This window comes from Mustela putorius, unplaced genomic scaffold, assembly GCF_011764305.1.
Source record: "Mustela putorius furo isolate JIRA1106 unplaced genomic scaffold, ASM1176430v1.1 tig00000196_pilon_pilon_pilon, whole genome shotgun sequence".
NCBI classification, from domain to species: Eukaryota; Metazoa; Chordata; class Mammalia; order Carnivora; family Mustelidae; genus Mustela; species Mustela putorius.
Window position 1 is genome coordinate 13,069,424 of NW_025421310.1, and position 27,850 is coordinate 13,097,273.

At 53.6% G+C, this 27,850-nt stretch overlaps 1 protein-coding gene across 9 annotated transcripts; it reads right to left on the reverse strand.

The window, feature by feature from the left end:
- Positions 1 to 27,670, reverse strand: HIF3A (hypoxia inducible factor 3 subunit alpha). 9 transcript variants are annotated; one of them, XM_013063946.2, is made up of 15 exons: positions 27,566 to 27,670; positions 22,411 to 22,601; positions 21,263 to 21,408; positions 19,586 to 19,670; positions 19,200 to 19,312; positions 18,850 to 19,010; positions 17,266 to 17,372; positions 16,925 to 17,072; positions 13,556 to 13,674; positions 12,379 to 12,569; positions 11,345 to 11,449; positions 7,077 to 7,348; positions 6,029 to 6,146; positions 4,892 to 4,973; positions 1 to 2,599 (listed from the first exon to the last, which is right to left on the reverse strand). In XM_013063946.2, the coding sequence occupies exons 1-15, from the start codon at positions 27,589 to 27,591 to the stop codon at positions 2,502 to 2,504; spliced, it is 1,962 nt and encodes a 653-aa protein (XP_012919400.1). In that variant the 5' UTR covers positions 27,592 to 27,670; the 3' UTR covers positions 1 to 2,501. The 9 variants fall into 9 exon arrangements, with proteins under 9 accessions (XP_012919400.1, XP_004767589.1, XP_012919401.1 ...); XM_004767532.3 differs by having other exon boundaries at positions 18,850 to 19,058; XM_013063947.2 differs by having other exon boundaries at positions 4,892 to 4,992; positions 18,850 to 19,058.
- Positions 27,671 to 27,850: the final 180 nt, after the last annotated feature.

Below are 27,850 nucleotides of genomic sequence, written 5' to 3' on the forward strand. Positions count from 1 at the left end.
TCTGGTGCCTACCAAGGCGAGGTCTTTATCATGGTATAGAGATTAATGGGTTTCAGAGCCTGAGCGGCTGGTCCAGTCCCTTTCCCTTCCCAACCCCGCCCAGCTCCCTCCATTAAGAGCCCAGGTCACCCCCGAGGGAAGGAGCGACCTGACCCTTCTTCCCCATAGCACCAATCTGGATAGGCCATCCCATGACAAAAGAGAGAAGTGCCTTCCAAAAAGGGGATGAATTGGGCTGGGGGGGGGGCACTTTTCGTGTGGGAGACCCAAGAGTAGCACCATCATAGAAACAAGGTTGGAGGGTAAGCGACACACAGGTGGTGGCAGGAGTTCTGAGGAGTCCTGGCCTCTCTCCCCACCTGTGATATGCAGATAGGGCTGTGCGTGTGTCTGTGCGGCTGGGGAAGTCTCCTGGATTTTAAGGGAGCCCCAGGTCCCCCAGGTACCTGGGGTAAAGTAAAGGTAAGTGCATCCCTGGAGAGCTGAGAGCGGGGGGGAGGGGAATTCCAAGAGAGTGAAACTGTAGGGATAGCGAGGCTTGAGCATGAGGTCCACTAGCGAGGGACCTGGAATGGGAAGACTACAGATAGAGGAGGAACTGGGGCAAGCTGAGTAGTGTAGGAAGCCCAGAATAAAGTTAGGATGGGGTCTGGAATCAGAAAGTCAAGGGTCATAAGATTCTGAACCAGAGGAATCCATAGGGTGACATCCAGATTCTAGAATCAGAAGCACCTGGAGGCGGAGTTCTTGGACCAAAAGAATTTGGATCTGAAATCAGAGACAGTTGGAGGCTGTGAGGCCTAGAATCAGAGGAATTTATAGAATAAGAATAGAATTTGAAAAACTGTGAGGATGAGTTCTAGAACCAGAGAGATTTGGGGAGTCACAAGACCTAAAATCAGGAGCTGGGCCTTACCCCTACAGGGTCAAGAACCAGAAAAATTTGTAAAGGCAAGCTCTATAATCAGAAGTCTGAATGCTGAGTTCTAAATCTAAAGTAATTTGGAGTCATAAGATCTGGAGAGCAAACTGGAGATTTTGAGGTCTAGAACCAAGGGAATTGATAGGGTAAGTTCTGGAATAGGAAGACTTCTGAAGCCAAGTTCAAGAATCAGAGAAATGATATCAGCAGATCGGGAATCAGAGGGTCCTGGGAACTGCAAGTTCTAAAGGCTGTGTGGTCTCGAACCAGTGGATGGTGGCGATCACGAGGTCTAGAGCAGAAGAGACCTAGAGCACGGAGTCTGGCCTGAAAGTACTATAATGGTTAGAAGATTTACATACCACTCACTTTATTTCTTTTTGATGGGAAAAACAAGTCTTGAGGGTAAAAGTTGAAAAGGAAGGAGCTGGGCATTGTGACACGTACCACCAAAACGATTCAGAAATTAGGAAGTCTGGAATTGGAGCCAGGCGTATTCCCGATCAGGAAGACTAGACCCAATACGAAGCCTGGGTTTTGGGGTCCAGAGTCAGAGGCAGTTGCTGGTTGTAAGAGCTGGAATCAGCAGGAGTCAGAGCATGTGACATCTGGTACAAGGGAGACTTATTTACAGAGAAAGGTCTAGAACCAGAGGAAGTCAGAGTGAATGCTAGAACTGGAGGGCTCTGGTGGGTGTCAGCTCTGAAGCTGTGAGACCTAGAACCAGACAACTTGGGAGACCATGGAGGTACAAAAAGAGACAGCACTGGAGGTGTGAGGTCTGGAATCAGGTTTGGAGGATGTGTTGGTAGAGGGGCAGGCTAGAAGAGCAGGTCAGAAGTTGTGTGCTCTAGAACCGCAGAGAGCAGGAGGTTGCCTGGTCTGGGAGCAGAGGAAGCTGGAGGCTACCCCCGGAAATGAAACCAGTGTCCAGGCAAGGCTGGGGCAGCAAAAGTCCCCACTGGAGGAGCAGGCAGAGAGGGTTGGCCACTTGGAAGGCTAAGAGACTGGTAAGAAGTTGCTAGGAGTGAGGTCTGCTCCAGAGCTCCCCCCACCACCGCATTAACACCTGAGGGAGGAGGGGAGATCAGAGTCCCGCATTCTTACGGACCCCAGGCCATTCATAGTGATTCAAAACCTATCATGAAATCAACAACAACAACAACAACAAAATAAAAGATGGATGGAAAAGAAATGTGACTATGGTTATCAATACTCCCCAGAGGCGAGAAACACAGATCTGAACCCCAATGTTCCCCACCCCGAGTCACCCAAAAATCAAGCCAGGAGAGTCGGAGAAAGGGATGAGGTCACCAGTATTGAGAACTCCAAGGGAAGTCCTGAGAGAAGGAGGAGGAGGGCTCCAGGGGCCCCTCCCAGAGGTCACTGAGCTGAGACCACCCCAAAGTCCCCAGACATGGGGGGCAGCGGGGCTAGGGCTGAGGTAGGCCCAAGGCGGGCAGGGGCCGCTGAGAGGAGAAAGGGAACCCCTCTCCTGGTGCCCCCTTCCTGTGCATTGGCTGCCGGCGTGGAGTGTGGTTGAGGTCCTTTCTGGGGAGTAGAAGGGAGAGGGGCTGGCTCAGTTGGCCTGGGCCAAGCCTGCTGCTGCCTGGAAGTGGCTCCTGGGCTCGGCTGTGTCCTCATCTGGGTAGAGAGAGAGCAGCGAGGGGCCCAGGCCTGTGGGGGGAAGACGGAAGATCAACCAGTGGGGAATTACTACCCAAACCCATCTTCCCCTCCTGACCGTTAAAAGTGTGGGTGATAAGACAGGCATGCCTGGATTCAGATCATAGTAAAATCTTGGGCAAGTCTATTCTCTGAACCTCAAGGTGCTCAGGATGTTTAAGGCAGTAGTTAAGAAGGCTGGAGCCAGATGCAGCCTGACTTTGAATCCAGGCTCTGCTCTTTACTTGCTGTGTGACCTGAGACAGGTAACTTCACCTCTCTGTGCCTGGGCTACCTCATATGTAAAAGGAGCCAAAAATACTTCCTTTCCAGGGCTGCTGTGGGAAGGAAATGAATGAATCCATGTAGAGTGCTTTGAACAATAGTATTGGTGAGCGCTCAGCAAGTGAGCTCTTGCTATTTATCCAGGAAACAGGGAGACCTAGACCTAGACCTGGGAGATACCCCACTCGTGAGAATTTACCCAGTCAGAAAATACTGAGCACCTGCTGTGTGCCAGGCACAGGGGCCACAGCAGTTAACAGGACAGACAAAACTCCCTGCCCTGGGTTCCAGGGGGGGACATCAGTTCTGTCATGTACACAGTAGGTTTTGCACAAAACCTGGCACAGAGTGAGTGCTAAATAAATATTAGCTCTTCCTTTACAAATATGTACTGAGCCCCTGCTCTATGCCCAGCCACTGCCCTGCCTCCCAGAGACAGGAGAGTAGGGCCATGACAAGACAAGCCTGGCCCCTGCCCTCACATGGCTCACACCCACAGGGAGAGGACAGCCAAAAATCAAATAATGACATCAACACCCACATAAATATGTTCTAGGATGAGTGTTACGGGCCATGAACTTAGGAAGTTAGGGAGGGCTTCATAGAAGGGGTAATATTTGATCTGAGATCTAAAGGATGCTTTAATTAATTAGGCAAAGAATAGAAGGAAAAGCATTCAGGCAGAAGGATCAACATATGCAAAGGTCCTGAGGCTGTCTCTTCTAGGGAGATTACATCAAAGTCAGCACAATGCCCTATAGAGTCCCCCCACAATCAGCCCCTCACCCTTCTCCTCTCTGCTGCAGCTATACTGGCCTTGTTGTCCCCCAACTAAGATATACTCCCACCTCAGGACCTTTGCATTACCTCTGCCTGGAATGCTTCTCCCTCAGAAACTGTCACTGCTCACTCCCTCACTTCCTTCAGGTCTTTGCTCCAATGTCATCTTCTCAATGAGACCACTCTTAATTGTACTACTTAAAATTGAAATCCTCCCACCCCAAGTTCCCTTTCCCTTTGTATGCATTATTATTTCCCCAGAAGCACTCATCTTCCTCTCTCGCACCCCTTCTTGTATTTGTGTCTTTATTCTGGACTGTGTCCCCACTACAATGTCAGCCCTGTGACAGCAGGGATTTCTGTTTTTGTTCACGGTTGTGTCTCCAGCTCCTAGGACAGTGCTTGGCATTGACTGTGTGTTCAGTAAATCTTTGTCACATGTATGAGGGACAGAATGAACCAGAAGACTGTAAACATGGCTGGAACAGAGGATGTGGAGCTGAGTGTGGTCTGAGAGGAGGCAGTGATCAGACCCCCAGAGGCTAGAGTATAAAGTGAGGAGCTTGTTTGCTCTTTCTTGGAAAGGCACTAGGGAGCCATGGATGAGTTGGAAGCAGAGGGAGGCCAGAGTCAGAATCGTGCTTTGGTAAGATCCCCTAGCTGAGTGTGTGTAGGTTTGGAGTGGAGCTCTGGCGACTGACGATTGTACTGGAAGGGGAGGATGGGAAGCTAAATGAGCCCAGCAGTGTTCTCACTCTGTGGAGGGGCTGCCGCACCAGCGTCGCGTGAGAGCAGACATTTCTTGAACATTTACTGCCAATCCGGTCTTGAGCTAAGCTCTCCTGTGCTGCCCCTCCACAGATCCTGAAAACATCTCCTTAAGGTAAGAACTACTATAAAAACTATAATGGGTCCTAACTATTTCCCAAAGCCACACAGCTGGGGATAACCAAGGCAGGGCAGGCCCAAAGCAAAATCAGACACAGACTTTGCGAGGCCCCGCGTGGGCCTCGGCTCAGCTTCCACCCCAAGGGACACCTCTGGCAAGCCCCTGCCTCCCTGGGGGCCTCTCTTTCCCCCCTCAGTGCCACTGAGAACAGGGAAGGGCTGTCTGTCTTTACCAAGGTCAAATCCAGCCATGGCATCCCCCTCCCACCTTCTGGATTGCCCCACCCCTCCCCTCTCAACCATCTGGGGCACCTCCTTGGGGAGAGAGGGACCCAGAGCAGTGCTACTCACGCAGGGGCTCACGCAATCCCAGGAGGTGGGTGCTGGCGTCCTGCTGGCTCCCTGGGGCTGGCCCTCCGGTCAGAAGGAAGCTCTGCAGGAGAGACACAAAGCTGCCACTATCACGGTCAGGATCGTCAGTGTCCCTCTGCTGGTGGTCCTGCTTTCAAATGCTCCTCGTGCCCTGATGTGAGCGTGCTGCTTCCTGCCTGGACTCTAACCCGGGCAGCTGCTCGTCCTCTCGTGTGCAAATGTGAATGCAAAGCATTATGATCACGGCGACAATATCTTAAGAACAGTCGTGAGGATTCAGCAAAATGTAATCACACAAGAAATACCGTGCATCGTCTACCGCAAGGTAGGCCCTCGGCAACTATCAGCTGTGGGTACTGCCACACACCTCTCGTGTTCAAACCCCTGCTTCGTGTGAGAAGCCAGAGAGCCATGGAAGGTGCTAGGGGAGGCTAGTGGCAGGGGCGCAGCCTAGGCCAGGTTTTGGAAAGGGCGTCCTGGTTGCCGTCATGCAGAAAGGACAGCAGGGGCGAGATGGAAGCAGGGAGTTGGGGGAAGGAGGCAGCAGAGGAGGGGGGTCGTGCCTTTGCTTCGTCGTTTTTATACTATTTATTGACAGCCACTAAGGACCGGCCTGTTTTCACTTGCCTCTCGTGAGTCCTGTGAGATGTCACCATCCCACTTCCCAGATGAGGAAACTGAGGTTCATGGCAGTCCCATCACCTGCCCAAGGTCTCGCAGTTACGAGGTGGAAGACCTGGGACTTGACCCCAAGTCAGTCTGACTGTTGTCTGGACTCTTAATGCTACACTAATAATCCAAGGCCAAGAACCGTTCTGGGTTTGGGAGGGAGGCCCACGGGAGAAGTTCCTATACATACTAACCTTTGTCATTTCTCCCCTTTACCCTGCGTCACTTTTCTGCTTAGAACTCACCACCAACTTACATAAATTTGCAGAGCCCTATCCTACCATGACCTGAGCTAGCAATCAGGGTCCTAGCCTCACCTGGATGACTGACCTTCCATTTGACCTTCAGTCAGCCCCCTCCCCTCTCTGGTCTTCCCACGTGTAAAACACTAGGTTTAAGCCCACTAGGTTCTGAGGGCCAGAGAACCCCACGAATCCCCCAAAATACCAGGCTGAGGGGAGGCAGCAGGAAGTTTTCGGCTTCTGGGCTGGGGGACCATTTGGGGGGTCTCACTCCTAGCAGCTCCACGCCCTCGGCTTCGTCCTCTGCGCTCCGAGCCAGGGTCCTGGGGGGAAACAGGTCAGAATCTCAGCACACGACAAACCTGAGCAGGTGTGGGCCCCGCTGTAAGCGGGTGACGGGTACTCGTTCACTCTCCCAAGTGCCTGTTCATTCCTTGACTCACACCTTCACCCATCCTTCTGTCCGTCGTCCATTCATCCACCCATCAATCCAGCCACCCAGCCATCCGCCAATCGTCCATCCACCCATCTACCCGTCCATCCATCCGGCCCTCCACCCACCCACTTACCATCCATCCGTCCACCTACCATATTCATTCATTTCCTCCCTCCCTCATTCAATAAGTCTTTATTAGACACCCACTGTATATCCACCATCAAGCTGAGAGCTTTGGGAAATAATGAGATGTATCCATAAAACCTCACATGGACAGTCAAGGGACCATTCTGGACACTAAATGGCGCCCGCCTGCCAGGTGGAGAGCAGAAGCTTGAGCATTAGTAATTTAACGTCTCTGGAAAGAGGGCGTAGACCCTCTGAAATTATATACACAATTGTGCATGCGTATGTATGTGTAAATGTTCTTGGGAAAGAGTCCATAGCTTTCAACAGATTCTCAAAGGCGTTAGGAAACTTGGTTCTAGACAGGTTTTTTTGACACTGTTGCAATGTCCTCTTAACTGTGACAAAAATTGTGACGAGGCCAGATATAAATATGTTCTAAAGGAGAGGGCCCCGGTGGACTGGTGGGATCTGGAGGAGAAGAGTGGAGGCTACTCCAGCCGGGCACAGCCAAGACAGAGACAGAGGGTGGAACAAACTGGCACAGGTGGCGCACACCGAGGGCCTGGCCGGAGCAGAGGTCAGAGGAGGAATGAAGCGGGATGGGGCTGAAACAGGAGGCAGGAGCAAGAAGTGGGGGGGGGGGGCGCCCAGCTCACTCCCTTTATATCCTCCCTCTACTGCGGCTCACCTCTTCCGAGCCCCAGCCGTGGGGGAGGGTGCCAAGGGGTCCCCTCTGGAAGGGCTGGAGCAGCTCAGCCGAGGGTCACTCCCCCAGCGGGGCAGCAGGGAGGGCTCGGGGGCTGGGGGCGACAGGCCATGGAAGCTCCGAGCACGGGGCCGGAGGACAGCGCCTGGAGGTCTGTGGAAGGCCCTGGGCCGCTGCTCGCTGGAGCTGAGCTGGAAGTCATCATCCATGGAGATGTAGGGGGCCAGCATCTCCAGATCCAGACCATCGACGTCCTGCGGGAGGCAGGAGGAGGTTAAAAGCAAGGGCCTCGGCCTCAGGTGGGCCTGAGCTGGACTCCCAGCTCCGCCGTCTCTGAGCTGGGTGCCCGAGGTCAAGAGTCTGAGCTTCGCTTTGCTCATCTGTAAAATGGGTGGAAGGACTCTGTGGCAGCCAGTCACCAAGATGGCTCCCAAGGAGCCTCGCCTCTTGCTGTTTGTGCCCTCGTGTAGTCCCTACTGCAGGGACAAGGGTTGATCTGGGCACAATAGGATTTCGAGGGGATGATAATGTGGGACTCCCAACCTCAGGTTATAAAGAGACCATGGCTTCTGTTTTTGCTGCAAACTCTCTGGGGTCATGTGCTGTGGGGGAAGCCCTACAGAGAGGCTCCCATGGCAAGAAACTGAGACGTCCTGCCAGTGGACAAGTTGGCCATCTTGGAAGTGCATCCTCTGGTCCCTTTTGAGCCTTCCAGTGATGGGACCCTGGGTGATGACATCTTGACTGTGACCTCAGAGCAAAGGCCAGGCCGCTAAGTGGCCCCCAGGCCCCTGATCCCCAGAAATTACATGAGGTTGTACATGCTCTAGGGGAATGGGTTACCCACAAACAAATGACAGGTGAGATCTTCGTCCTGAGAGTGGGGTGCTGCCCTAACGAAAGCCTGAAATGCGGGGCGGCTTTGGCACTGGGCAGTGGGCGGGGGCCGCAAGGGCTCTGAAGAGGCTGTTGGAGCCTAGACTGCCTTGAGCAAACAATTAGTGGACACGTGAGGCATAAGGAGCCAGCCAGGGAAGGCATAAAGGGATGTGAGGAGCGCATGACCGGAAGCCCGAGGAAAGGGGGTTTTTGTGTGGTGGCTACAGTTTAGTGTCACCTATGGTTTTGTGGAACTCAGAACAGGTAACTGGTGAGCCGGGCCATCCAGCTAGGAGCGTCCCAGCCCCAGTGCTGAACGGCTGCCTGATTTCTTCTTGCCCTTGGAGGAAAGACAAGAGGAGAAAGGAGTAAAGGAGAAAGGCTACACACGAAGGAGCTGAAGGGGACTTGAAGGTCTGGAAGATTCTCAACCTCCCCGTGAAGTGAAGAATTAACTTTACCCAAAATGAGGTGTGGCCTTTGCCCTGGCTCCTTGGGATTTTCTGAGTGACAGGAGCGTCTCTGCTCCTCATGGTGAGCCCCTGGGGCCATGCCGGACACTGTGTGCCAACGAGATGACTCAGGCTGGAGGCCGGCCATGCCCAATGGCCAACCATGCGACGAGAGTGTCGGGGCCCCGTGAGATCAGCCTCACCTCTGGGGGAAGTGTGTGTGTGTTGGGGAGGTAGAGGTAAAGATCAAGGTTAACTACATGGGCAATAATTCAGTCGTGCCTACATAATGCCCCTTCGGTGAAAACTCTAGACTGCCTGGGGCACCTGGCTGGCTCAGTAGGGTTGTGTCTGCCTCTTGGTTTCGGCTCAGGTGATGATCTCAGGGATTGAGCCCCATGTTAGGCTCCAAGTTCAGCAGAAGTCGGCTTGGGTAGTCTCTCCCTCTGCCCCTCCCCCTGCTCATGCTTTCTCTCTCTCTCTCGAATAAATAATAAATCTTAAAAAAAAAAAAAAAAAACCTAGACACGACAGCTTGGATGAGCTTGCTGGTGTGGCAATATGCCGTGTTGCCAGGAGCATGACATGTCCCCGAGGTCATGAAAGCTTTGCATTTGGGACCCTACCAGTCCCAGATTCCACACTATGCATCTCTTCATTTGGCTATCATATTCTTTTGAAGTAATAACTATCATTTTAAGTCCAGTGCTGTCCTAAGTTCTAGAGCTACTGCCAGCAAATTACGGAGACCGAGGAACTCATAGGAATCTGAATTTATAGGTGGCTCGTCTCTAGTGAGGGCGGCCCTGGGCACCACAGCCAACGAGCTTGCAGCTAATGTTAGAAGTCTTGGACAGACTTGGCAGACAGGAGGACTGTGGCCTTCACCTTGGGTTTGGCTGAGCCTGGGAACTCCCCAGATGGCAAGGCATGCTAAAATTGAGCAGGGAAGAGCGCTCTTGGGAGGGCCTGGTCTAAAGATGAAGCCCAGGGTATGACTAAAAAATTATTAAGACTTTAGAAAGATCAAAGGCATTGCCAGAATATCCCTCAGTCAGACAACAGCACTCTGGAGTTTAAGGATGTGCCTCACAGATTTTCTCAGTCAGACAACAGGGCGTCTGTTAAATTTCTGGGCACTCTCACTCAACATCTCAGCAAAAGCCCAAAGTAGGGGCACCTGGGTGGTTCAGTGGTTAAAGCCTCTGCCTTCAGCTCAGGTCATGATCCCAGGGTCCTGGGATCGAGCCCCACATCGGGCTCTCTGCTTGGCGGGGAGCCTGCTCCCCTTCCCCTCTCTCTGCCTGCCTCTCTGCCTACTTGTGATCTCTCTCTCTCTATCAAATAAATAAATAAAATCTTTAAGGAAAAAAAAAAAACCCAAAGTAAAGAAAGGCTTATCTTGAAGAGATCGTGGGCTTTACTTTTGTCTAAAGGAGTGAACTCCAAAGAGATTCATGCAAGACCCACACATTTTTTTTAAAAAAGGATTTTTATATAAAGAGAAACATTGTCAGCTTGGACTGGAGGAGACAGAGATGGAACTAAATGAAAAGAGACCTTTGGGCCACCAAAGTTCCCTAGTGAGAAAGCAGGTCAGGAAAACCCTCTCAGCTGCAAACACATGTTACCCCTTATGAAACAGCAAGGAGGACTCCAAGCGAGGAGCCCAGCGACTAGACAGCAGTGCCAAGAACCATGGAGAAAGGCCCTAGGAAGTAGTAGGGATGAGTTCTGATCAAGGAACTTCTCACAGGTGCCCAACTGGATTTCAGAACTCCTGGGGACTAGTGACTCCTGTATGCGCTCCAGTCCTCTTCCTCTTTTTGAACAGGGAATACATGGCCTTACTCTGTGCCTAGCCCACCACCGTATGTGGGGCATGCGGCAGGCGCATCACTTGTCTCTTTAGTTCACGGGCCAACAGAGGGAGAGCTTCACCATGCCCAGACCCGATGCAGGTGACAAGCTTCCAGATGTTGGGCTGATACTGTCATGGGAAGAGACTTTGGGGGCACTTGGGAGGGGGTGAGTGTATTTTCCATGAGGGTGGGGCATAAATTATTGGGGGTCCCCAATGATCTTTGCCTTCTGGTGTATGCGGATGCCTTCTGCATTGTATCAGGGTTGGTCTGTATGACCGATATAATCGTGAAGTGATGATGTGTTGCTTCTGAGATTCATTTATAAAAGACTGCATTTTCTGTCTTGGGCTCACTCTCATTATCTCTTAGGTTCCCTGGCTTTGGGGGAAGTCAGAGAGCCTACGTGGTAAGCAACTGAGACCTCCAGCCAGAGCCAGTGAGGGACTGATGCCTGTCAATAACGATGTGTGTGAGTTTGGATGTGGCTCCTCTAGCCCCTGTACCCCTGACAGAAAGCTTGACTTCAGCCTCACAAAAGACTCATCAAAAACCATCCAGCTTAGCTGCTCCCAGATTCCTGAATCTCAGAAATAGTGTGACACGATAAATGTTAGTTGTTTCAAGGTACTCAGTTTGGTGATTTGTTTTGGAGCAACAGGAAACCACTACATCATATCACTGCCATTCATCTAGCCACTCAATCATCCAAACATTATCCATCCACCCATCATCTACCCAATGAACCAGTGGCCTATCTAACTACCCATCCAAACATCCATTATCCATCCTTCCATCCGTCTAACCATCACCCATCCATCTATCCCCCATAATCCACCTAATGAATATAGTGGTCCATCCATTCATCCATCCATCCATCCGTCTAACCATCACCCATCCATCTATCCAACATCATTCACCTAAAGAATACAATGGCCTTTCTATCATCCATCCATCCAGTGGTCCCCTCAACCACGCTACCACCCTCTCTAAAGCTCAGTTATGTCAGCCCCCAGAGCACAGAGGTAAAGATTGTTTCTTCCAGGCCAGCCCTTACCTGAGCTACATCTAGATCCGACTCCACAGACTCAAGGTCCTTCCCTGAAGCCACGAGTTTGTGCGTGTTCTCCATGTTCAAGTGTGGTCCATCTGGGAGATCAGCCTGTGGGAGAGGCAGACGCTTAAGGAAATCTGAGTCTAGGAAGTGTTAACAGCAAGACAGTCTGGACATTTGAGATCAGGGGCAGCAGTGAGGGTTAAATGTCACACCGCTGGGACACCAAGGGGGTCAAATGGCAAAAGCAAATGAATTCTGGACCTGGATGTTTGGAAGGTGGAAGTGGCCAGAGATGGATTGACAGGAAAAACTCAGATTCAAAGACCAAAGCCCAAGGCCAAGATACTCAGGCCCTCTTGGGAGTCTGGAGTCTGGGTCAAATGATGCAGAGTCCGCTAGCCCAGGTGTAAAGGTCACAGGCCACAGTCTTATTTCTCTGGTGGAGAGGAGATCTTGGGGGAAGGGTGGCTGGGGAAGAACGAGGAGAGTCAACAGCAGATAACATGGGCCCTTGAGTCAACGGTCACACTATCTGAACTCAAGTAAACAAAAAGTAGCTTCTGTGGTATATATAGCACCCTACAGGGTACCAGGGGTCTACCAAGCACTTCCCGTGAATGATCTCAATGAACCCTCCCAGCAATCAATGAGATGACTACTTGCTATGATCCTAGTTTTATAGATGAAGACACTCAGGGCCCACGTGTCCAAGGAAACACAGCTGGGAAGTGGCAGATTCAGGATTTGAATCCTGGTCTCTGTCATTTAAGACATCAGACATTCTTGACTCTTTGAGTGCCTGGATGATTGGTCACAAGCAAGGAGGGAGGGTCACCTGTGCCAGTCTCAAATAGCCCATGTTTTGGTCCAGATCACAGTTGAAGAATCTGGGATCTAGATCTTAAAGGAACCCCATCTCACCCCAACCTTCCCACTGCACAGAGGGAGAAACTAAGGCCCAGAGAAGAACAAGATTCAAGCCAAAGGCCAAAGCAGCCTGAGTGCGGAGGGTTGACTTGGGAGGGACTGCTTACCGGAAGAGGACTTTGGGGCCGCTGTGTGGCTGGGGGTGCACTGGGGGTGGTGGCTCCTGAAGTCCCATCCAGGATGGGTGCCAGGAGGCGACGGAGTTCGGGGCTGCAGAAGCGCCGGGGGTCAGCGGCCAGGGTGGCCTCGCTCAGTGCGGGGGGGTGCAGGAAGGCCAGGATCCGGGCACCAGAGGCATCTACAGGACACACAGATGGGGAGGACACAGGGCTGAGCGGCAGAGCCCTCCCCACCAACCCAGGGAGCCTCGCTGGCATTTTCCATAACCGATCAGGGTGGAGGCTGCTCATAGCACTGAGGAACTGAGTTCTGGGGAACCGTTGCTGTATCCCTTCAGTTGCTAGATTGTGGGGAGACCCTAGAGGGTCCTACAAGGGCCAATGTGGGGTGGGAGGCACACAGTAGGCTTGGGATAGTAGCAATTGCCCAAAGATGGGGAAATGTTTTAATATTTAAAATCAACGCAGCTAGACCAAGGCACATGCCTGACCCGATTCTTCTCCAATGGCACAGAACAGCAATCAACCACTCCGCTTGCATATTGGGGGGGACTTGCATATTAGGAGAAAAGACAGGCCCCAGGCCCCCAAGGAGGTTCTAAGGTCCCTGGAGGTGAGTTCTGAGGCAGAAAGTAAAGGCTATCAGTGACCCCCACACCATACCCAGGAGCATGGGCTGCCAGCAACAGCTTGGAGAAGGAGATGGCCTTGAGGAGCCATTAGGAAGAAAAGCTCGCCCAGGATTGGGGGGAGGGTCAGGTGGGGGAGAAGGAAGAGGGAGAAAGGAGCCCCAGGAGGATGATTATCGGATGCCAGCGAGCAGTGAAGTGGGAGCAGGGAACCAGCTGAGGGGTGGGGGTAGTGGGGAGCCACAGCAGGATTCGGAGCAGAGGAGCGTCAATTGAAGCGATCATCCCAGGGACACAGGAGAAGTAGAAGGACCAAAGAAAGGAAAGCATTCTGCGCAGAGGGAGCTGCCAGTGCATAGGCCCTGAGGCACGAGAGTCTAGCAAGTTCCAAGAGCACTAAGGGAGCTGGTGTGCTCAGAGGGTGAGTGAGAAGGGGAGGGAGGCAGGAGTCAGGTCACGTAGGGCCTGGTGAGCCCCATTCTTAAGGCATTTGGGCTTTTCCCTCAACTCCTCCCAGCCCCAGCCCTGCCCCATACCAAGGCTGTCCCGGAAATTAGGGGCATCCTTCTGGGAGGGGGTGTCCCGCTGAATGGGTCTGCGAGAGTGTCTCTCCGTCTGCTCCAGCGACAGCACCACTCCGGTCTCTTCCACGCGGCTGGGGTATAGGGCAAAAAGGGGAGCAGTAGTCAGGGAGGGTCCTTGGGCCCTGGCCCAGGCAGCCCCCTTAGATGATGTCCTGCCACAGGAGGTGATCTCAGTCAGGGCAGGAAGGCATTGTGCAAAAAATAATTTGCCATATTTATGCGTTTCTTTTATGGATTTAATTTTGGTTGAATGCTTTTTATCATAATAGCATTTAAAATAAAGTTATGTGTGTCTTCCCAAGCTCTCTCTGTGGAAGGAGACAAGAAAAAAAAAAAAAGTTGGCATTTAGCACAGCTTGGGTAGAGAGGGGAAACGTGTGGGGGGAAGACAAGGGACAGAGAAGGGGAGAGGCAAAAGGCATAAGAACAAAATATTCTCTTTATATTTACTTATAAACATATTCTTATAATGATTGATGAAACATATATATTTAACATTCTTACATTACCAAATATGAAGAATTCGGAGGGATATATTTTAATGAATAAGATTTTATTTATGAAGTCTCTATTCATAGACATTTTTCATATTCAAGGGAATGGATTTATAAATATATCCTTCTTATGTCCCCGGCACCTCCCTCCCCCCCTAGTCTCTAGCTGCTGAGACAACCCAAATGTTCTCAGTCCAATTGGCTTTTGGAGAATCAGTCAGGGGGGCTGAAAACCAGGCCCTCATTTGTGTCTCATTTACATAACAATACCCAGGATGGCACATGGGTGGTCCCCCCACCAGCTCTTTGAGAAGCCCCTTCCCCACCCTCACCAAACCCCTACTGGGCTGGACACACCCCAATTTAGGCTGGACCAAAGCCACACCAATCCCTTTGAAAAACACAAGCCTGTCCATGTCCCACGTGTATACGCACAGTTCACACCCGCACACACAGGAACACAGAAACAGGTATATACCCAGACGTGCAGGCACAATCTATACTCTCGCACTCACATGTGCATATTCTGCATTCGTTCATCCCATAAACATGTCCTAGACAACTAGTACTGTCTGGTGGCAAAGAGCAACGGCTCTATAGCCAGTGGTCTGGGGTCAACCAGCCTTGCCACTTTGAAGCTGTGTGACCTCAAGTCTGTGGCTGAACCTCTCTGTGCCTCATTTTCCTCCTCTGTAAAGAGGCAATATAATAATACCTCCTCCTGGGTCCCTGCGTGGCTTGGTCAGTTCAGCGCCTACCTTCAGCTCAGGTCATGATCTCTGGGTCCTGGGATCGAGTCCCGCATCGGGCTCCCTGCTCATAGGACAGTCTACTTCTCCCCCACACCCCAACTCCTCCCCACTGCTCATGTTCTCTCTCTCAGATAAATAGAATAAAAAAATAGTAATACCTCCTCCCCAGGTTGTTAGGAGGCTTAAGTGGGCTAATACACATAAAAGGCATACAACTGAGCAGGCACCTGGGGAGCGCTACCTAAGTATCTGTGATTCTCATTGCCTGAACAACTATTCGGTGCCAGGCGCTGTTCTAGGTGCTGAAGATTCAGTAGTGCGCCATGTAAATCAGTTTTATTCTTATAAAGCAATTGCTCACTGCAATGGAGGAAGGCTTGGGTCTGGGAGGGGAGGGTTTTTATGCCACAAAGTATAAGCACCTGAGCACACAGACAGCCACACAACTGCCCACCACACAACACCTACACAGAAAAAGGACAATTAATACCATAAGCTCCTTATTTCACTGGAATTAAGTAAGCCATTCCCTCCTCTACCATCTCTGCCAAGAAAAGTGAACTCTCTGGGCCTGTTCTTTGCTTAAAGCACAGAAGACTGAAACCACAGGGCCTGGCCATAGAAAGGCAAATCTTCACAATGAGCAAAAGGAGTTTCCAGAAGAGGGGGGCAGGTCCCCTCTTTCACAGTGACAATGGCAAGACCTCTTGCCACATGGACAAGTTATTCAAAGGCTCTGTTTTGGAAAGGTGTTAAAGTGAGAACATTCCACAGAGAATTAGTCTTGTTTTCTCACGGGGCTTGAACTCCGGATTGTGAGATCCAGACCTGACCTGAGACCAAGAGCCAGACGCTTAAGTGACTGGAGCCATCCAGGTGCCCCCCCACTTCTGTTTCCTAAGAGAATCTGTTCTTGATCAGAAAGACATAGGGAAACCCCTAAGACTTTAGAAATTGAGAGCATGTCCTGGAACAGAATTTTCAAAGAAGACCTGTAATTCTTTCTGTCTTCTGTGCTAATTTGCTGCCCCTCGTCACAATGTTGTCATGGTGAAAAACTTCGAATATGCTGAACTCAGTGGAGGAGAGTCTGTGATTTTACCCCAGCACATCTATTAGAATGGTTAAAATTAAAACCAAAGAAGACAAAAACAGAGGACACAGAATGCTGGCAGGCGTGCGGGAACCCTTACTCACTATTGCTGGTGCAAAGGCAAAATGGCGCAGCCTTTTGGGAAAATGACCTGGGCGTTTCTTATGAAGTTGAATACACACGGACCATGTCTAGGTGTTTACCCAAGGGAAATGAAAACATGATCTCACAAAAGCTTCCATGAGAATGTTTACAGTAGCTTTTTTTGTCATCACCCGAAATAGGAACCAGCCTAAGTGTCCTCCAAAGGCAAATGGACAAACAGACTCTGGTCTGTTCATATTCATACCAGAGGACACCACTCAGCATTAAAAAGGAGCAACCCACACACACAGCAGAGATACACTTTAAATATGTTATGCTAAGTAAAAGAAGCCAGACTCAAAAGGCTCCATCCTATGGGATTCTATGAACGGAACATTCTGGAAAGGGCAAAATGCTAAAGGTCAGAGGGCAGCTCAATGGTTGCCAGGGACTGGGGTGGAGTGGGGTGCACTGGGATTCACTACAACAGAATGTTTTGGGGTGATTCTCTGTAGCTTGACTGTGGAAGTGAGTGACTCCACAATCCCACGCCTTTGTCAAAACTCATAGTACCGTAGACCAAAAAGTGAATTTATTATATGTAGGTTACACTTCAATTTTTTAAAAAGCAAAAGAGCCCCCACGATTCTGTTAGATTTCTTACTTTAATTTGAGTATGGAGCCCTTCTCAGTTTCAGTGAACAGCACGCACACGGGCGTGGGTGTGCACACCCACGCCCGTGTGTGTACGTGCAGACACACCTGTGTGCATTCGGTCACGCGTGGTCTGCAGACACAGACATGTGAGCACTTGTTCTCAGAGTCATGTGCACACACACACATGCCTCTCACACCCATGCAGACCAGACCCACGCCCTGCACACCCCCTCCCACTTACCTGATTAGGAAGTGGACGCAGACGATACTCTCAGACTGGGGACCCCGGCCCCCTGAAACCACTGTGGCCTGGGTCTGGGTCCACAGATAGCCACCACTCCGGGCCAGGAAGCGATACTGCCCCGTTACTGCCTGGCCCTTGCTCAGCACTGGGGAAGGGGATGCGGGACGGGTCAGGGCCACAGAAGGGGCAGACGGGAAGAAAAGGCACTGGGGACAGGGGCTTGGGTATGAGGGGACCGGGGAAGAGAAGGTTCCTTGGGACATGGGGTGTAGGGAGCTGGTGTCGGGGCATGGGGGGCTAGGAGGGCCTGTTTCAGAGTGCCAGGAGGTCCCACGTACAGGTGTGGATGCTCTGGCCAACCGCGTCCGAGTCCAGAGCGTGAATGTACTCGTAGGCCGAGCAGCCGATCAGGTCACTGGGGCTGTAGCCGGCAACCTCTGCGATCCTGGGGTGGGGGCAGTGGGGCTTGGTCAGTTTGACTGGCTGAGGTGGAGAGTGGGGCTGGGGGCCATGGGGATGGATTCAGCAGAACAGAGACAGTGGTAACAGAGGGAAAGGGAGAGTAAGAAACAGAAAAGGGATTATGATAGGCTGAATAAGGGCTCCCAGAGAGGTCTGTCTCCTAATCCCAGGGACCTGTGATGACTGTGACCTCACAGGGCAAAGGGGACTCCATGGGGCTGAGATGTGAAACTTCACATGGACGAGCCTGGTGGGCCCTGTGTGGCCATCGGTGCCCTTATAGAGGGATACAGAGAACAGGACAGGTCCTGTTCTGTTCTCACGGAGGCAGAGGGCGGGGCCGTGTGTTTTGAAGATGGAGAAAGGGGCTCCAAACCAGGACTGTAGAAAGATTCCAGAAGCGTTTAAGGCAAGGTGACTCCAGAGGAATGCGGCCCCTGACTTTAACTCCACCGGACTCATGTCAGGCTTCTGGCCTCCAGAGCTCTGAGATGGTGAATGTGTGTTGTGTTGAGCCCCTTGGCTTGTGGGGATTGTTACGGCCGCAGCAGGAAATGGATGGGGGTGACGAGGATGGGATGAGTAGAGCAAAGCAGGAGAGAAAAGGACCAGGTAAGAGAAGGGAAGGAAGAAAATCAGAAAAAGAGAAATAGGAAGAAATGAATAAAATAAAATGTAATAATGATGATAATGATTAAAAATACACACTTCTGGGGTGCCTGGCCAGCTCAGTTGGTGGAGCATGGGACTCTTGATCTCAGGGTTATGGGTTCAAACCCCACTTAATAAAAAAAAAATTTTTTTTTGTTTTTATTTTTGTTTTAACACACCTCTATGGCGTTCTGCACCAGGTAATGCACTGGGTAGTCAGAACGGCTGCTCTAAGGAGGTTCTGGTACCACTCCCTAGGACAGACCAGGAGAGCACAGTACAGAGAGGTGCCCACATTTGGCCAAGGGCACACAGCTAGGCTTTAAAACCGAGCCAATGGAGCCCAGACTTGCCATTCCCAAGCACAACTTCAGGGCGAGAGAAGGAGGGAAGATGCAGGAACATGAAGGGCCGAAGAGAGGGGAAGAAGGAGAAAGAGAGAGCGGGAGAAAGGGAAGGATGGGGGGCGATGAGTAAGGGCGGGTGTGCCGAGCGCTGCCTTCCATGCTGGGCACTGCGCTAACTGCTTTAGGTGCACTGACTCGTTTAAGGAAAGCAACAGAAGGACAGGGAGGGAGTAACGAAGACTCAAAGCGGACAGGAAGAGAACCCAAGGTAAAAAGACCCACAGAGAATGCCAAAGATGGACAGCCACACAAGACAGAGATAGATGGCATCAGAGAGAGACGGAGATGGACCAGAGGGAGAACTGGGGGGCAAGAGAAAAACCAGGAAGGGACCCAGGGGCAGAAAGTAAGAGGAGGAGCCGAGCCAATGGAGGGGTGGGGTGCAGCGGGGCTGCTGCCCACCTCTCATCACAGTAGGTGAACTTCATGTCCAGGCTGTGGCGGCTGAGGAAGGCCCCCCGGCCCAGTGGGGGCTCCAGGCTGCCCGGGTGGGGGATGGCTTCACAGATGAGCACCAGGCATTGCAGGGGGGGCTCCAAGTTGGGGCTTCCTGCTGGGGACATCTGTGCAGGAGGCTTGTAAGCCCTCATGTGTCCAGAGCAGTGCAGCACCTGGTTGGGGTGAGCGGGGGCAAGGTGGGGAAGCACGTGGACCTGGGGCTCCCGTGGGTCTGGGAGGTAGGTCTCTGGGGACTCCACCGGGAGCTGAGAAGGAGAAACCCCAGACCCTCCTCCAGGCCAGGCCCTGCTCACCTTCCAGGTGGCCGCCTTGAGGTTGAGGGTGCGCCCGCGGCCGGTGAGGGTGCTCTTCATACGCAAGGAGAAGCAGCGCTCGGTGGGGGCCTCCAGCTTCTTTTTGGACAGGCCTGGAGAGGGCCCCGGGGAGGGGGGTGAGTAGGGCACCAGGTGGCTCTGGACAGTGCCCAGTTCCCTCCAGCGCCCCCCCGCTAGCCTCATTCCCAGAGCAGAGACCTGGAACCTGGGGTGGGGACAATGCTCTTTCAGAGCCCCCAGGGCAGTACCATAGCCCCTCCTTCCAGCTTCCTTAGTCCGGTCCTCCAAAGGAGCAGGGGGCACACTGAGGGAAAGGGGGATCCGCAGCTTTTATAACCGGGGTCAGAGGCCTCCAAGGAACTCACTCTGCCGGGGTGTCAGGGCATCCTGTAGCTCCTCTTGATCACAGGGATGGATAAAATCAAAGATACTGTGTCCAATGAGCTCCAGCTGCCAGGGAGGGAAGCAGGGGCAGTCTGGGGGTTAGAGCACTTTCGCCGAGTCCTCCTTCCTCAGCCTCGCCATCCCTGCCCTGATTTATAAGCCTGGATTACTTCACTAGTTTGTTCGTTTGTTCATTTATTCATTCATTCATTCACTTACACACTCACTAAGCAACCCTCTCTTTAGCACCTCTTCCAGATGGGTGGGCAAAGCTATGACCACACAGGAAAAATCCCTGCCTCTCAGAGCTTACTGGGTGGCAGAGCAGGTGGTCAATAAAGAAACCAATTAAACAAAACATAGATATAAAATAATATGGTACATAATAGGAAGAAAACTGGAATAAGGCCATGAAATGACAGCATGCTATCTTAGACACCATAGTCAGAGCCCATGTCTTGAGGGGACACTGAAACAAATTGCTGAACCAAGCCAGTGAGGTGGTCCTGTGGTTCTCTGGAGTGTTCTGGAAGAGGGAACAGCAAGTGCAAAGGTCCTGAGGTGAGACCCCATTCAAATCCCTCCTGGTCTCCAAGCCAAAGATTTGACAAGTTATTTCAGTTCAGGAAATGGGCATGGTGCTGGCGGGAGGGTGTGCTGAAAGCACTTCCTCCAGCTAGGTTCAAATCCTGGTCTGCCACTTCCTAGCTTTGGGGCCTTGGGACATTCCCCTCTCTGAGCCCGAGAAGAGCTCAAGCTAACAGAGAAACTGGTACCAGGAGCAGGATAACAAGGTGGGAGAAAGGAACAGATGACAACTGTGGAGCCTATTTATGTGAAATAGAAAAAAAACAGTAACTGTCCTGTAGGGCATGCCGTATGGGTTAACTGAAATCAGTTCTCACCTGTGTATCCTGCCTTCTCATCCCCAGGCCCCTGCTCATACTCCTCCCATCCAGGGTCCTGCACCCCTCCCTGTGGATGGACCCTCAGCCTCCAGCCTCATCTCTCCACTCTAACTCTGTGTGCACCAAGTGGCGGGAGGAAGGGCTTTTCCAATGGTAAATCCAATTCTGCCTCTCTCACAGCCTCTCCCCCGCCGAAAATCCATCTAAGGTTCCCTAGTGCCCTGGCAATAAACCTAATTTGGCCCTAAATTATCCAGCTCTGTTGACCTCTCTAGACCTTTTTCTCTCACCTTTCCCACTGTACTCTGCACTGAACCAGGATAAACATCTTTAACCCATCCCCTCCCCACACACACACACACTCTAATGCTGTTTTATCTCACCTCTGGGTCTTTGCATATTCTGTTCCCTCAGACATGCGCATTCCCATTCTTCACAGTTCCCATCCACTCCCCAAACCTTCCGACTGGCTAAGTCCTTCATTAAGGTTTCAGCTCAGATACCTTCTTTTCTAGAAAGTCCTCAATGCCCCCTGAGGCTGGCTCAGGCAACCCCCTTCCCCTGGCTCACATGGCCCCCTAGGCTGTCCCATTCCTGCGCTGACCCTTCTGCCGCTTCCCGTCTGGTGGCACATCTGTCTCCCCTCTGTGCTGGGAGCCCTGTAAAGACAGGGCTAGGCCAGTCTCAGTCACCTCCGTATCCCGGCATCATCTGCACGGGGCCAGGCACAAAGCAGGCAGCTCCTCTCACCTGACTGAGGCCCAGGTGTTTGCTGACATTCTCCGACAGGTAAGCCATGTCTCCCTCGGCAGTGAGCACCATGACGAAGCCCTCCAGGGCCTTCAGGTAGCAGGCATCCAGAGCTTCGCCCCCTGCTCCCACCTGGTTCCACTCCCCTGGTGTCCGGGCCAGGGCGGAGGGGGTTCTCTAGTCAGCCAGCCACGGGGCCACCCTGGCTAGCCTCCCTTTGCCTTCCCTCACTCTGAAGAACTTACAGGTGCCCCCAGGTGAGCAAGAATACACGCCTGCGGTTTGGGAGTCCCAAGGAAGGGGGCAGGGTTTTCCCAGGGGCACAGAATTCTAAGGAGGTGGGGGTCTCCCACAAGAATCGAATTCTAAGGTGGGAGAGTGGTCTCCTAGGAGGACAGGCAGACTTCTAAAAGGATGGGATTCCTAGGGGTCAAAATTTAAGGTTAAAATTCTGACTAGAGGGAGTCAGAATTCTAAAGGGGGTGGGGAAGGCCTCCCAGGGCTTCAGAATTTCAGAATTCTTGGGGCAGGACCTTGTAGATGGGCAGAATTCTAAAGAAGCAGGGACTCGTCCAGGTGACGAGGATTCTAAAAGGGCAGAGCGTCCCAGAGAAGGAAAATTCTAGGGGGCAGGGAAGGAAGTCTCATGGGCAGAGCCTGCCAGAAGATGGCTCCACATTCCCCGTAAATAAAATGTTTTCAGGGTCCTGGAGATTCCAAGGGGTGTGTGTGTGTGCGTGTCTGTCTGTCTCTCTCTCAGACCCCCCTGCAGGGTAGAGTCCTAACTGGATGGGAATTCAAGAGGAGGGCTCTGAGGGGAGCGGCGATGGACCTAAGGAGCTAGGGAGGGTACGCTCTCAGGTGGTCATTAAAAATTGGGCAGCTAAGCCTCCCAGGGACATTTATCGCAAGAAAGTCTTCCTGGGGGCCAAATCCTAAGGGTTGAAGCACCTAAGGGAGTTAGCGGGTCTCCTATTCCTTAAAATTCCAACTCGAAGGAGGTGGGGCTTCCCAAGGGGCGGGGCCTCACCCGTGATCGACTCAGGAGGTGGCGGGGCGGCCTCGTGCGGGAAGGGGGCCCCCTCCGCCGGGAAGACGTTAGGGGTTGGGGCCTTGCCCAGGTGGGCGCTCCCGGGGGCGGGGCTCACCTGCAGCACAGAGGCGGTGCATGCGCAGGTAGCTGATGGTGAGGCGCATGATGGAGGCCTTGTCCAGGTGGGCGCTGACTCCGCGCGCGAAGGGCAGCGTGTGCGCCAGCTGGTACAGCACCTCGGTCTCCTGGCTGCGCCGGCTGCGGGCCGCATCCCGGGACTTTTCCTTGCGCAGCTCGGTGCTCGACCTGCGGGCATCGGCAGCGTTCACTGGCGGCGCCCCCGGAAGGGAAAGAGTTGGATGGGACATGCACGTGGGGCGCTGCCACATGGGGCCCTGGGCTCAAAGAGGGCAGGGCCGCGACGGTGCACGTCTCGCTGTGTGGCCCGGGCGCGTTTCCGGAGCTCTCTGGGCCTGCGAGGGTTATACTCTGGGGCAGCTCCTAGTCGCGGATTTTATCTGTCCCTGCGCCAGCCCATGCTGCCCCCAGCGCCTCACTCTCTGAGGCGTGCCCAGGGCCGCTGTCCCCTCCCTGACTTATCTGCTGTTTGTTCCCTGGGCTGGGGACGCCTGGGAGACCCGGAGGCCTCCTGCTGGGAGGGGGCTGGCAGAGCTGGCCCCGAGCCAGGGAAGGGAGGGATCCTGAAGATGTCAGAAGCCTCCGGGCCCCCTGCCCTCCAGCCTCCCTGAACCCCGTCTCCTGCCCTTTCCCCTCCTCAGCTGAGCTGAATCCTCAGAATCTTAGAACACAGATCTCAAAGTCCAACGACCCATCAACAGGGGCCCTACTGATGTGACACAGCAAACCAACCCCAGTGTTCTGTCCAGCCAACAGCTAACCACTCACCCCTACCCTTCAATCCGCTTCAAATACCTGACTTCTATGGGTGGGATTGGGGGGGGGGTAGAGGTTGAAGGATGAGTATTGTTTCATCAGAAATATCTGCCACGTATCCAGCTTCTTCCCTGTGCCAAGTGAGTAACTCACATTAAACGCACTAAGAGCTCAGACAACCCCAGCAAGAAGGTAATGACGTTATCCCCACTGAACATATGAGGAAACCAAGGCACAGAGAGGTTGCAGTGTTTGCCCCTACGGAATGAGGCCACGTTTGGACTGTGGTCTTCCTGAACTCTTCAGCCTTCTCTGTCCTATGGCCCTGGGTTTATCTTCAGGTTACTGCTTCTCCCTGTTTTAAATGTCTAAATCCAAACAACACAGTTTTTGAAAGAAAAAAAAAATTGGAGTATATTATATATAGTACAGTATGCATAATCTTCTTTATATTTATATTGATAAAACCATTAATAACAAGTTATGATCTGCTGAGCGTGTGTCTGGCATTGTTCTAAGTACTTCACCTATGTGCACTCACTCCACAGAGGGGACACCGGGGCTCTGAAAGGTAAAGTCCTTTGCACAAAAAGTCACAAAGCTAGTAACTAACTGGCAGGGCCAAGATGTGAACTCAGGCAGTGGGGTTCCAAAGCCTTCTCTCTGATTGCTTCCTTGTGACCCACTCCGGGGAAGCAGAACTCTAGGAAGAGAGGCTGTCCCTTCCAAAACCAGAGGCCACTCCTGGGGATGGCATCAACCTGGGGGGGGGGGGATCAAGCAGGAGACCTGCAGCCCCACCCACAGGCACAATTGGGAGAGCGATTTGGAGAGGGAGGGGCTGTCCTGTCAGGCTGCAGAGGGAAAATACTCCCTGCATCCAGTGGGAGGCACAGAGTTGGGCAGGCTGAGTGGAGGGGTGGAAGGAGCCAGTGGTCACCCCCATCCCCTCCCTGCTAGCTGGTGGGAGGCGGGGGCCTCCAGTCCTGCTCTGCCCAGAGGACATTCCGTCCTGTCCTGTTCTGTTCCAGCCCTGTTTGTCTTCCTGCCCAGAGGGTGGGGGTGGGCGGGCCTCACCCAGCGGAGCCGGGGCCCAGACAGAGGGAGAGGGAGTGGGAACGGGAATGGGGGTGGGGCCAGCCCCCCACCTCCCAGGCAGCTGGGCTCTGTAATCCTCTCCGTGGCAGACTTCTCCCTCCATAGAAGGAGCCAGCTGGTGGCTGCAGCGGGACCCTCCTTCCAGCTCCCCGCCTGATCTCGGGACGTTCTTCTGACAGGAAGTGTGGGCCTCTCACTGGCTTCAGCTGGTTTCAGAGACGCCTGGGTCTCCAGCCTTTCGTTAAATGGAGTAGGGACGAGCTTGACCGGAGCTTGGCTCCACTGTGTATGAGCTGTTTAACTCTGGGACAAACCGCAGGCCCTCCCTGAGCATAACAACATGACCCCACGGGGTTGTTGTAAAGATTACACAAATTCGTATACGACAAGGACTTAGAACAGGGCCTGGCCATTGATGAGTGCCATGAGGGCTACACTTCTGATTACTCCGTCTTTGTCCACATCAGGAATGGAAGGCTCTGGAGTCTCCTGCACGCTGGAGAGATGCGTGGGCTTTGGTGGGAACCCCGTGGTGTGGTATGTGTGCCATCACACACACGACCTTTACACAAGCACCTTGGACGTAGACCAAAGTGTCGTGAGAGTGATCAAGATCGCTTTGCGGTACTGAGCACTCAAGGAGCCAGAGACCCCCAGAAATCCTCCCAATGGCCCAAGGCAGCAGGAAAAATAATCTCCCTTTCGCAGGGTCTGAACTCAAGGCTCTGAGCAATGGCCTCACTGGCCCAAGTTACCCCGCTGGTAATCAGGGCCCCCACCACAGGGCAGCTGTGGCCCACCAATCTCAGAGTCCCACGGAGCATCTACTTCCACCCAGAATGTTGTCCGACTTGAACACAGTTTGTTGTGACCTGTGGGGTATCCTGCTCCCCAAAGATCAGTTCCCTCACTGCTCCTTATTTTGATGTGCTGCAGGGAAGGGGCGGTATGATTCCCACCCACCCACCCCCCATTTTCTAGGATATGTCACTGAGGCTCAGAGAGGCAGTCAGGGGCCCCAGGCCACACATTCCAAAAGCAGATGGATGAACTGGATCTGAACATGACTTTAGGGCCTGTGCGCTTTAATGCCATGCAGCGGAAGGCATGTCCACCCCAGGAGTCCCTGCCCTGTCCCTCCTTTGCCCAGTAGCCTCAGTGCCTTCCCTTGTCCCACCTCTGCTACCTCCGGATTTCCCCAGCTGGCCAGTCTCCCTAGCTGGCCCCATGCCCAACCCTGGTCCAGCCCCCTGGCACACTGCCCAGGTTGGGACGTGCAGCTGGAACCCTGCCACCCTTCCCCTGTGTTCCAGCAGAGAACAGGGGGCGGGGCCGGGGCCTGGAGGCCCCAGTGTGAGGCCTGGGAATGGGGGCTGGGGCTGGGTGGCCTCCCCCCAACCCTGGCCAAACCAAGAGACAGAGAAGCCCACCTCTGCAGAAATTGCCACCGGAGAGCAAAGGCAAGGAGAAAGTAGGAAGACACAGAGCCATAGTCAAGGCTGCTCCTGGCCCTCTCTCTTCTGACACTGAGCTGGGTAGTGGGGTGTCTTGAAAAAAGTGTAAAGGATCCAGGGGGCCTTAGGTTGTGTCTGGGCAGGGACCCCTCTGGGCACTACGAGGTCAAAGGCAGGGTTTGGGAAAGGACTTGGGGTAAGGTTAGTCAGGAGGACTCTGCCTCTGCCTCTGCTCATTCCCAAGGACATGGTTACCCAGCGGGGGTGCCTGCACCCTGAGTCCTATCGTCCCTTGGAACCCTCTGATCTGGGGGGCACCCAGACCCTTACACCCATCAGGGACTTCCCAAGAACATCCCTGTCTAGGGTGGGATGGCAGGAAGCCTGAGTTGGAAGAAGGGAAGGGGGTGAGGCCGTACGGGGGCCCACTCACCATCACCCAGGCCCCCTTTGGCCCAAGTGCCATCCTAGGGGTGCAGGAGGGGACGGAGCGCGGCCAGGATCCGGGTGCGAGTTACGAGTGGGTGGTGCGCGGCACTGGGATGACACCACAGGAAAGGGCTGGCCTTGGTGGGGAGGGGGGAGCGCCCCAGCTCAGCCAAGTGGGGCCCCCACCTAGCCAGGAGGGGGTGCTGGGAGGGGCTGGGCTGAGGCTGGCCCAGAAGGGGTGGGATGGAGTTCCCTGGCAGGCCCAGAGCCAGAGACTGGAATAGAACTGAAGGGGGGAACAGCAGTGGGGGGGGGGGCAAAAACATGAGGGTGTGGACAGATCCAATCAGACCTGGGAAGCCAGGGAGGAGGGAAGGGGGTGAGGTTTCCTGGATGCCTCAGATTGGACAAGGGAAACCAAGGGCCTGTAAGATTTTTCTGGGGCCCCAAGAAAACATGGCCAGATAGACCCCTTGGCCTTGGACCCAGAGCACTCAGCAGCTCTGCACCTGCTGGGCGGTGATCACAGAAACCTACCCTCCGGCCAGGAGGACCCAGCTGAACACTTAGGAAGGGCGTGCTCCCATCAGAGCTTGCGCTGAATTGGGTACAGCACCCTCCATGGGGGATTCCCCAAATAAGGCTTGGATGGTGTGCCCCTGTCCACAGTCACAGGCACTGAGTGGGGGTGGAGAGGGAGGTAAGGGGCTAGACCTTGGGAAGTTCGTCAGGCTGTTTCTCTGTTATCGAAAGGTGACTCTACCTTTCAAAAGGATACAGAAAGGTCCCTGGGAAAGGTCCCAGGTAGCTGCTGAAAGGTGACCCTCTCTGCTTATCTCTAGGGACCCCAAGGTTTGAAAGTCTGTCAGGGACCATCCAGTTATAAGGGCTCTCACTGCTCTTGAACTCAGAACCTGACTTTCCATTCCAAGGGACTCCCTGGATCTGTGAAGGCTTATTCTGGGGGCACCCCATATACCCTAGGATCCCCGGGTTCCGTAACAAGGAACAACCTCAATTCTGGGAATTCGGAGGCCAGTAGGTTCAATACATGGAAGGAGAATGCCTTCCTCAGAAGCCCGGGAACTACTCGAACACAAGCACCCCCAATTCCGTAGGGGCCCTAACCTGGAGGGAAAGCGAACCCCGAGCAGCAGGAAATTGGGGATCACCACCCCGAAGTCACTCCAGGCTAAAGGGGCGGGGCGGGGCAGCTGGGGACTTGGGGAACCCCCCTCGCCTGCAGTCCGGTAGGATGGTGGGTGCGGCGGCCATGTACCTCCAACCGCGCGGCCCGGGGCCTCCTCAGCTTCCCCCGTGCATCCCCCCCCGGCTCGGGGGTCCCTGCAAGGAGAGCCCCCCGCTTCCCATCATTCCTGCCCCGAACCCCAGTACCTGGCGCGCTGTAGCCCCAGAGCCATGGCTCGCCGTCGTCGCTCCCGAGCCCTTCGAGGCCCCTAGCCCCCTCCCCTGGCCCTGCGAGCCCCCTCCCCAGCTCCGCCCCCCGCCGCGCCCGGCCCGCGGCTCCGGTTGGACGACGGATGTGTCACTTCCAAGAAAGAGGCGGGACCAGGCGAGGACCTGAAACTCTCGGAGTGGGGGGATACCGCGGCATACACCGCCCCCCTCCGCCACACCCCTAGCCGCGGACTTCCTCCGCAGTGTCGCCCGCAAGGCCCG

Excerpts from the sequence above, each read along its gene's own strand:
- HIF3A (XM_004767532.3), bottom strand. The coding sequence starts at position 27,591 with ATGGCTCTGGGGCTACAGCGCGCCAG. Across the intron at positions 19,059-19,199 it reads TCAAGGCGGCCACCTGGAAG|GTGCTGCACTGCTCTGGACA; the intron begins GTGAGCAGGGCC and ends CACCCCAACCAG. Across the intron at positions 11,450-12,378 it reads GGCCCCAAAGTCCTCTTCCG|GCTGATCTCCCAGATGGACC; the intron begins GTAAGCAGTCCC and ends CCTCTCCCACAG.